General features: G+C 41.5%; 1 protein-coding gene across 1 annotated transcript; it reads left to right on the top strand.

Moving 5' to 3' along the window:
- Positions 1 to 236: 236 nt before the first annotated feature.
- Positions 237 to 3,495, top strand: LOC133613206 (uncharacterized). Its single transcript, XM_061970605.1, has 2 exons — positions 237 to 369; positions 2,351 to 3,495. Exon 2 carries the CDS (start codon positions 2,571 to 2,573, stop codon positions 3,303 to 3,305), a length of 735 nt encoding a protein of 244 aa, XP_061826589.1. The 5' UTR covers positions 237 to 369; positions 2,351 to 2,570; the 3' UTR covers positions 3,306 to 3,495.
- The last annotated feature ends 7,313 nt before the right edge of the window (positions 3,496 to 10,808 follow it).

Genomic DNA, 10,808 nt, shown 5'->3' with positions numbered 1-10,808 from the left:
TTGATTTTTTTGTACAGGATATTTGCACGGGCAAGTAAAAAAATCGAGGTGCTAAAAGGTCGCACTTCGGACATGCATACTCCAGTCATTTTATGTGCTTGTTGCTCTGAACCACAAAAAAAAAAGAGCACAGTTGTATGAGATCTGCCAAGCGGTTTCCCAAAAATGCTGAACCGTTTCCTACAGGAGGTTGTTTCCTCTTTGCTTCTAAGTTTTGCAACAGTTGTCACAGACAATGTGTCTTTTTTAAAGTGCCACAGTCTGTATCAGCGAATTGAGCTCATCTGTCTTGCTCAAATATTAACCATCACATGAAATATTGGAAGGATTGAGGACTAAACTTTGGACTGGTGTAGCTGGCAGCTAAATGTGAGTGACATGTGGATTAATTTGTAACCAAACGTTTCACAAGAGCGTCAATTTCACCATCAGTAAGGCAACCAGTCAGGACTGAAAGAGCTCTGAAACGCAAGTACCTCCAACCAGAGAGGAACTATGAATGTTTAATGAAGGAGGTGTTTGTTACGCTGCTTGCTATTATGATTACCACAGCAACATTTCATTTTCTTTCATTGGACAAAGACCGAAAAGCATGAAACATAATTTCCATATGTTGAACCTGGTTATTTATAAAATAATCACTTAAAGTTGAGTTTCCTTTATACCATATGTTAATAGGCTTCCTAGCTTGTCACTAATCTTTGCTATAGTTTAATTAACTTTTGTTTATTTAGCATTCAGTATCGATCGTGTCTCACTTTTGCTACAATTATACAATGGTGGTCCAAACTTTTTTTACAGAGGCAAGCTAAAGGATGTAGGGGACCTACAATATGTTGTTGCTTCTTGATCTCAGTGCTGCTTTTTATTAGAATGTATCAAAACAAGTATTGGTATGTCAGACTTAGCCTTTTCTTACTGAAGGGATGCAGTGCATCTCTCATAACAAGGTGACCTTGGAGTATGTTAAGGAAACGTGCGGAGTTCCATAGGGTTCGGTTCTTGTCCCTGCACTCTTCAGCATCTATATGTTGCCGACATCATACGTAAATACAGTGTTAGCTTTCACTGTTATGTTGATGACACCCAACTTTACATGCCCCTTAAGCTGACCAACACGCCAGATTGTAGTCACCTGGAGGCGTGTCTTAATAAAATAAACAATGGATGTCCATCAACGTTTTGCATCTTAACGCTACAAAAATGTAATCGTTGGTTATCAGCCCTGCTAGACATCAGCACTTATTTAATAATACCACCTTAAAACATTTGACAACCAAACAATTATACAAAGCGACTCGGTAAATAATCTCAATATTATCTTCGACCCAACTCTCTCATTTGAGTCACACATTAAGATTGTTACTAAAAACAGCCTTCTTTCATTTTCGTAATATCGCTCAAATCTGTCTCATTTTGTCCACCAGCGACACTGAGATCATTATTCATGCGTTCGTTACGTCTCGTCTCAATTACTGTAACATATTATTTTTGGGTCTCCAAATGTCCAGCATTAGACAATTACAGTTGATACAAAATAGGGCTGCTAGACTTTTGACAGGGACAAGAACGTTTGATCATATTACGCCTATACTGGCTCACCTGGACTGGCATCCTGTGCACTTAAGATGTGACTTAATGGTTTTACTACTTACGTATAAAATACTAAATAGTCTAGCTCAGGGGGTGGGCAAACTACGGCCCGTTGGTCCCTTTAATCTGGCCCGCAAAATATTAAAACAGAATTGAGCAAAGATCTGTTTTGAGAATTGCCACAACAAAACTGATACTAGATTTCAACGCACCAGCAAAAAAGGGTGATCAACAACACTGCTGCCCCTAAAAAAGAAGTGTTAACCCTTTAATACCATTTGTATGTTTCTTTGATGTTCTTACGTAATATGGATGAAAATAGATGTATTATGATTAAAATAGCCCATGTTTGAGAAGCCTACTCTTAGTTCCAACAGATATGATATGCTTTGAAATGCATCATGTGCTTGCCCAGCCCGTCTGTCAAATTTCAAAAGCCAATGTGGCCTCTGGTCTAGCTCCATCCTATCTTGCTGATTGTATTGTATCAAATGTCCCGGGCCATAAATCTGTGTTCTAAGAACGCCGGCTTAATAGTGATTCCAAAGCCCCAAAAAAGTCTGGGCTATAAAGCGTTTTTGTATTTGGGCTCCAGTACTCTGGAATGCCCTACCAATAACAGTTAGAGATGCTACCTCAGTCGAAGCATTTAAGTCCCATCTTCAAACTCTTTTATACACCCTAGCCTTTAAAGAGAGCTCTTTTTTAAGACCAGTTGATCTTCTGCCTCTCTTTTCTGCTCTTCCCCCCTCTCCAGCGTGGAGAGTTTATCAGGTGACCACGGATCAGTTTCCGCGGAGGAGACGCTCGCTGTTCCAAGTCGGGACCAGGGGTGGACCACTCCTCTATGCATCAGTTGGTGTAGTTTCTGCACTGCCAGCATGTCTACATACAAGAGGATCCCCCTGCTGACCTCCCTATGGATTGGACTCTGACATTGGAAGTTGAAGTTGGGACCAGGTGTGGACCACTACTCTATGCCTATGACTCATGACTGCTGCGCCAGGTCCACTACCAACCACATTGTGAAGTATGCGGACGACACGACAGTAGTGGGTCTCATCCGTGACAACAATGACATGGACTACAGGGAGGAGGTGAAACATCTGGTTGACTGGTGCAGAACCAACAAACTGGTCCTGAATGTCAACAAGACCAAGGAGATTATCGTTGACTTCAGGAAGCACAAGTCCAGCCACGCTCCACTCTTCATCAACGGCACAGCGGTAAAGATAGTAAGCAGCACCAAGTTCCTGGGGGTGCAGATAACTGACAATATAACCTGGTCCCTACACACCGGAGCTCTTGTAAAAAGAGCTCAGCAGCGCATGCACTTTTTGCGTCGGATGAAAAGAGCACAGCTCCCTCCCCCCATTCTCACCACATTCTATAGAGGCACTATAGAGAGCCTGCTGACCAACAGCATCTCTGTCTGGACTGGAGCCTGCAATGCCTCAGACGGGAAGTCCCTCCAGAGAGTGGTGAGGACGGCGGAAAAGATCATCAGGACTCCTCTTCCTCCTATCCAGGAGATCGCAAAAAGCCGCTGCCTGACCAGGGCTCAGAAAATCTGCAAAGACTCCTCCCACCCCCACCAAGGACTGTTTTCACTGTTGGACTCTAGAAAGAAGTTCCGCAGCCTCCGAAGTAGAACCTCCAGGTTCTGTAACAGCTTATTACCTCAAGTCGTAAGACTCCTGAACGCATCATAATTAAATTATCCCCTCAACTCCCCCCAAAAATGGATTAACTCGCTGGAATAAAAAATACACTATAACATACATCCATAAATGTGGACGCATGTGAAAAAGTGCAATATATTATCTGTACAGTAATCTATTTATTTATTTATACATATTTATATATATTTATTTATTTTATATATATATTTATATATTATTTATATATTATTTATATATATTTATTTATTTATATATGCACCGTATTGCTTTTTTATCCTGCACTACCATGAGCTTATGTAACGATATTTCGTTCTTATCTGTACTGTAAAGTTCAAATTTGAAAGACAATAAAAAGGAAGTCTAAGTCTAAGTCTATGCATTAGTCGGTGATGTCTCGGCGCTCTGACTTGCCTACATGCAAGAAGATCCCCCCGCTGACCTCACTATGGACTCGATTCTCACATCATTAACCGTACCCAATCAGCATCCTTTGCACCGGTCACCTGAGCGGGTCCCCACATCTGCGGTCCCTCCCAAGGCTTTTCTTTGTTCTCATGGGTTGAGTTTTTTTCTTGCCCAAAGATGGGATTAGATCCGAAAATGTTGTTATGGTTTGTGAAGTCCTTCAAGGCATTTGTGATTAACGGCTATATAAATAAACATTAATTAATATTAAAACAATCTGTACCTGTTCCCATGTTATCACAATGTATTTACGCAGGTTCCTAGCATGCTAGCTGTTATCATTGTTCTCATTCTCTGTTAATATAGTTGAAAAGACAAAGCCTAAAAGCCACCAAGTTGGTGTCAAACCCCCAGCTGAACTAGATAGTAATTCTAGTTATGTTCTAGTAATTATTTTTAGTGTGATATTTTGTATAATTTTTCAATCTGCCAATGTCAAATGGGCCAATAAAAATCGACCTGCAACACTTGGGTCACACTTTGCACCCTTACCTATCGGCGAAAGCACAAGAGTAGAAAAAATATAACACTTCATTTTCCCCACACTTTTTTTAATTCATAGGAAATCACTCCATCTTTGGTCTAAGGCATTAGCATTGCAATAAATGTTGATTACAAAATCTCAACATGCTGCAATTTTCGTAGTAATATTAGCAAACAGGAAGTTGCAGCTTTGACCTTTCACCTTTGAATCAATGCTATCATTTTTTTTCTTCTTTTATCAATCAAAAAACTGGAAGCTCTATTGCTATTCATGTTTGTTTTACACTTTTGACACTTTTTGTTTGGTCGAAGAAGTTACACGTAGCCAAACATTGTTTTAAAGTCTACACATTAACCAAGTTTCTTTGAGAGGGGACATTTAAACTTACCATAATGATCCTGTCAATAATTGACCTCTAGCATAATGTGGTGGCCTTGGCTTGTGACAGAAGAACAACCAACATTTGTGAATGCTAAATCTGTGTTAAAACTAAATTGCCACTTGACGTGTACACGTCAAGTTTGGTATTGTACCAATTTGGGACTTATTGCTAATTAGCGCAACATTTAAATACAATATGAAGAGAAATGGAGGTCAGAACTATCAGTTCTCAGTTAATTACTAATTAACCTATTGGACCCTGCATGGTGTCACTATTTAACTTTGTCATGACTCAAAGGAAGTAGTTGCATGGCAACTCGCTATAGAAGCACTAATTAGAGTGTACAGCTAAATCATACTATATCATAAAACAAAAGTCATCCTAATTTGTAATAATACATGATACACTTTTATACATACCTATTTTATTAGAATACAAAAATATGTTCTTGTTCGTTGAAGAAACACGCCTTTTACTTTCACTCATTAATTGTATACAAAACATTTTGGGGTGGGTCATGTGACTATCCCAGTGAGTGAAATGCGGTCAGTGAATCAGTATCCTTTCATGAAAAAAATATATGTATAATATTTTTGTCTTTTGGACTGTGTTATAAAAGCATTTAGTATGAGTTGATAATTTGGTTATGTCCTGGTCAAATAAACGGTTGCTCTCGTCAAGTCTGGCCTCCGTACGCGCAATGCTTGATAAACCGGTGTAACAGTTCTGCGTAGTTGGGTTCGTTTGGGACCGACAGACCACGGCCAAAGCCCGAATTCCGGGTTTGAAAAGTCATTTTATTTTTTGTTTTTCTTCCTCTCTCCTTCTCTGCACGCCTGCTGCGTCAGCCTTTCGGCTCCCCGATCTTCCCCTCATGGTCTCCAACGCTGCTAATAGAGACAGGTGATTAGATAACTCGTTCCAGCTGAGGTATCCACTCACCTGTCATCTGCTTCATAGCCGGCTCCTGCACATGCCTTTCCCGGAGGAGACGCGTGGACCACGCCCCCTCCACATGCCTCCACCGCCAGTCTCAGGCCGGGTGGGGTTTTGGCTCCAGGGGTGCCTCCTCCGGTTGCGCGAGCCGTCTTCGTGGTGCTGGGGTGGGCCTTTCGGCCGGTCTTGGTGCTGGGGTGGGTCTTTCGGCCGGTCTTGGGTTCGCCTCCTGGTGGACGCCAGATGGTCCTCGGCCAGGGTCACTGCGGCCATCAGGTCCCGCGGACGGTGGTAGCAGACCCACGCGGCGGTTCTTGTCGGGATGGAGTCCAAAAATTGTTCGAGCAGGATCAGCTCAAACATTTTACTATCCGCCTCTTGTGGTTGGTTGCCACGTCTCGGAGTTGTTGCGCCAGTGCGAACGGGCGGTCTTCGGGTCCTAGCCGCAGGGCTCGGAATCGGCGTCGGTGGTCCTCGGAGTGGCTGCCGAACCGGTCCAATATTGCGCGGCGAAGGCTGGGGAAGTGCACCCAGGCGGACGCCGGGAGACTAAGCGCCGCCCGCTGCGCCTCCCCCGCCAGGAGCGGCAGCAGCTTCACGCCCCACTCTGCTGCCGGGGCCTCAAAGACATCAAGCAATGCTTGAGGATCTTCGGCCTCCGCCATGCGCCGCATGGAGGCGGTTGTCCCCGCTCTTGAAGCCCCTCCTGTCCTGCTCACCAGCACCTGCAGAATTTGGGTCTGCTGGCGGCCCGTTTCCCTCCGCTGCTGGGTCGCTGCTGACACTTCTGTCAGGACTCGTCCAAGCGCCTCCAGGGGGGTTGGGGCTGACATCCTTTTTCGGTCCTACTAAATTGGGTGCCAAATGTAACAATTCTGCGTAGTTGGGTTCGTTTGGGACCGACAGACCACGGCCAAAGCCCGGATTCCAGGTTTGAAAAGTCGTTTTATTTTTTGTTTTTCTTCCTCTCTCTTTCTCTGCATGCCTGCTGCGTCAGCCTTTCGGCTCCCCGATCTTCCCCTCATGGTCTCCAACGCTGCTAATAAAGAGACAGGTGATTAGATAACTCGTTCCAGCTGAGGTATCCACTCACCCGTCATCTGCTTCATAGCCGGCTCCTGCACCTGCCCTTCCTGCAGAAAATGCGTGGACCACGCCCCATCCACAACCGGGTTGAATGGCCCATTCCTGGTTCTGTTTGTCAGCATGTCACCAATATAATGTTTGTAGAAACATTTATTATACACCATGATTTTCCACAGCCCCTTAAATGTATTTAATGTAAGTGTGACATCATTATTTTTGCTAATCGGACAAAAAACTTTAAAAAATTGTCACAGTGCCGCACAATCCTCTGGCCCACTATGAGCTGGCATTGGCTTATCACTCCTATCCTTCTACAGAGAGGCAAAGTGAAACTACAATGAAACTGAGATAAAGGTAAGACCATAAATGGTTTTCAGTTTTATATTTAAAAAAGATATTGGACTAAGAATGATTTGAAAACCAAAAAATAATGTCAAGTTTTTTATTCTTACTATTTTTTGATATTTTCCAATGAGATACCTGTATTAAAATACAAACAATGTAAGTTTTAAAAAAAACTCAAAAGGAGTCGTGCCTCACCAGCAGGGAGCCTTACAACTAGGGTTGCAAAATTAATACAATTTTAAGTACGATTACAATTTTGTCTGTCACGAATAAATGACGGTGATTGTCTGACATGTTAAAATTTAAAAAGTAGGTCCCGCTGCATATAAGGTCAAGCACTTTCACAGCCGCAATAGCAGAAGAGCAAAAAACAGCTTATGTACATAATAAACACATACTTGCCAACCTTCCCGAATTTCCCGGGAGACTCCCGAATTTCAGTGCTTCTCCCGAATTTCTCCCGATTTCCAGCCGGACAACTATATTGGGGGCGTGCCTTAAAGGCACTGCCTTTAGCGTCGTCTCTCACTTGAAAAGGAGACTATTATATATGTCTCCGTTATCCATAGGTTTATCTATAACCCATAAAGTAGGCAGGCACGGAGCTATTTCTCAGCGTGTGTTTATACCAGCCGGCACGTTAATACACTGACACACAACATCCGGATTCCCATCATGCATTGCTTCAAAACTACGGCAAGTAGTAATGTCCAAAATTTCCAGCTGGACAAACAATATTGGGGGCGTGCCTTTAAGGCACTGCCTTTAGCGTCCTCTCACCTAAAAAGGAGACTATTATATAGGTCTCCGTTATCCATAGGTTTATCTATAACCCATAACACGGTGACCGAATGGATATAGTCACTCATGAATGGTCAGAGAAGCACAAGGCAGCGGCAATGCAGTATTATGGGCCTCCTTGCAAGCAACATACCGTTCTCATTTGCGGATGTTTTCAACAAATCTGTGAAGGACATGTTCCCAGATTCAGAGATCGCTCGCCAGTACTCAAATGGCAGAACAAAGGCTACTCAAATAGTGAAAGGTAAGTGTTATTTTTTTTTCTAAGTAAGCAGCAAGTACAGTACAGTTAGTAGAACAACTGTGTTTTCATTACTGTGTACTGTGTACCCAATCTCCCGAATTCGGAGGTCTCAAGGTTGGCAAGTATGAATAAACATGTATTTTGTGAAGCCCATGAAACAGCAGCCGCCCATGCCAGAGGCCATTGCAAACTGCAGTCGTCTCGTTACACTTTCGTGGAGTCTTTGGCATGTGTTATAGACCACACCTACCCACACTAATGGTCACAAGCTTTGGTTGGTGACTGAAAGAGCAAAATTGTAGATACAAGCAGCTGAAGTGAGGTTCCTACGGGTTTCTCGGCGACTTTGACCAAAATAAATGGAAGTAAATGAATGGATGGATGTAACATACTGTATATGTACCATTACACATCTTTAACAAATAATTAGTGGTATTTTACAAAAAAAAAAATTTACAAAAAAAAATCTTGGATGTGTTCTGTGTGTACTACCTTCCCTGTCGAATATCCTCCATCATGTTTTGATAAGCAGAAATGGTTCTGGGTTTTTATGGGCTAAAGAGGTAAACCTACACCACATACTTTTATTTCAGCAAATAACTTCTTAGTCCACCTCCTTCTTCCAGACAATCTCTGACATTTTAATTTCCCCTCAGGGATTAATAAAGTATTTCTGATAATAACGTATTTCTGATTCTGATTCTGACAGGTGCAGATCACAGTAACTTTCCACAGCACCACTTGCAAACGTCTGTTTTGCATCGCTTGATGACACATTTGATGGTCATCCGAACAGACTGCAACTTCCCAACAACTGTGTTTACTACTACATGTCAAAAAATCACAAGCACACATTTTGCTCAAGTGAACAACCATCCAAAAGGCATAGGAACAACTTGACTGGTCACCCCTGTGCCATAAACAACAAAAATAAATTAAAATTAAATGTTAGTTATATGTCTCTCTAACAGAGAGAGAGAGAATGTTCAAAAAATATATTGAAAAAAAAACGTTAATAAAGTTAATTTGTTATCTCTTCATCAGAATGGGTTATAACAAAGAGCTGTCAAAAGACATAATGGACATGATTGCCTGCATATGACTGGAATGGGCTAGCCTACAAGACCACTAGCAAGAATCTTGGTGAAAAAGAGACCACTTGGAACAATAATTTGGAAATGTAAGAAAAACAAGATACCAGCTCAAATAACCAGCCCATATTAAGGAGGAACTGGTCAATGATGTTAGGGGAGTGCAAGACTTCCAACAAATCAGTGTTTTCATACTTGCAAGACATATTGACATGGCCTACTTTGTACTTCAATGAAGTCCCTAAGATTGACTAGAGTCCTTAGTTGCTGGTGATCTGTCCCTTGGGCCTTCAGTCTCTCCAGCTCTCCCTTCAGCTCCCAGAACCGGCAGTGCCCGCAATGTCCCATTGTTTAAGAAGACACATGTATGGTCTAAAGTTTGACAATCAACAGTTGAATGACCCACATGGTTTTTTGATCATACCTTTTCTGGAAAGGATTTTCTTTAGGCTTCCGATTGTCTGAAATGGCCCATAGTTAGGAATTACTCTTTAAATACACTCCGTTGTTTTGCATTTAAAGCCTGTTTTTTGTTTTCAGGTGGTGACAGTCTTTCTTAAAATACCTGTGGAAGTGTGGCCTAACTCCCACATCTTTGCTGACAAACCATGCAGGTTTTACTGCACTCCCCCACCAAGTTAGTAGGATTTAGGGTTCATTCACTGCATCTTTATCTTTTAATAAAAGTATTTAAAATTGCATTTTCACCACAGATGAAGTGCAACTATGAATAATTTGTGTAATATGAGACGTTGAGGCCTTCACAGGAGAGAAAAGTCACTTTCACCTTGCTTGCATACACACATCACAAAATACATGTTTATTATGTACACAAGCTGGCAAAAGCAGGTAGTTGTGGGGTCATCATTGCAGGTGCCCATGAATTCTGGATTTAGCTTGCACAAGTACACCGGATTGTTGTGGAAATGATAAATTAGGATACTTTTGGCCTTATTATACAGTTAAGTTTCTTCTGTGTCTAGCCACCAAATGTGTAAGGCCCTGTTACTGTGTTGATCATATTTTTGTTTGTGTTTTCATAACCTTTTCGGGTGAAAACATTTTGTTGCATTTTGTCTGTCTGATTACAAAATAACTGTTTCTCAAAAACAGACACAAACATTAAAGCCAAAGTTTTTGAAAATCCACACCCTGACTGAAGTTTTCTAATGGTAAAAACTAGGGATGTCCGATAATGGCTCTTTGCCGATATCCGATATTCCGATATTGTCCAACTCTTAATTACCGATACCGATATCAACCGATACCGATATCAACCGATACCGATATATACAGTCGTGGTATTAACACATTATGCCTAATTTGGACAACCAGGTATGGTGAAGATAAGGTCCTTTTTAAAAAATAAAATAAGATAAAATAAGATTAATAAATTAAAAAGATTTTTCTTAAATAAAAAAGAAAGTAAAACAATATAAAAACAGTTACATAGAAACTAGTAATTAATGAAAATGAGTCAAATTAACTGTTGAAAGTTAGTACTATTAGTGGACCAGCAGCACGCACAATCATGTGTGCTTACGGACTGTATCCCTTGCAGACTGTATTGATATATATTGATATATAATGTAGGAACCAGAATATTAATAACAGAAAGAAACAACCATTTTGTGTGAATGAGTGTGAATGAGTGTAAATTGGGGAGGGAGGTTTTTTGGGTTGGTGTACTAATTGTAAG

This window comes from Nerophis lumbriciformis, linkage group LG01 (assembly GCF_033978685.3).
Source record: "Nerophis lumbriciformis linkage group LG01, RoL_Nlum_v2.1, whole genome shotgun sequence".
Taxonomy (NCBI): domain Eukaryota; kingdom Metazoa; phylum Chordata; class Actinopteri; order Syngnathiformes; family Syngnathidae; genus Nerophis; species Nerophis lumbriciformis.
The sequence above is the reverse complement of the archived record's forward strand: the minus strand, read 5'-3'. Positions and strand labels throughout refer to the sequence as shown.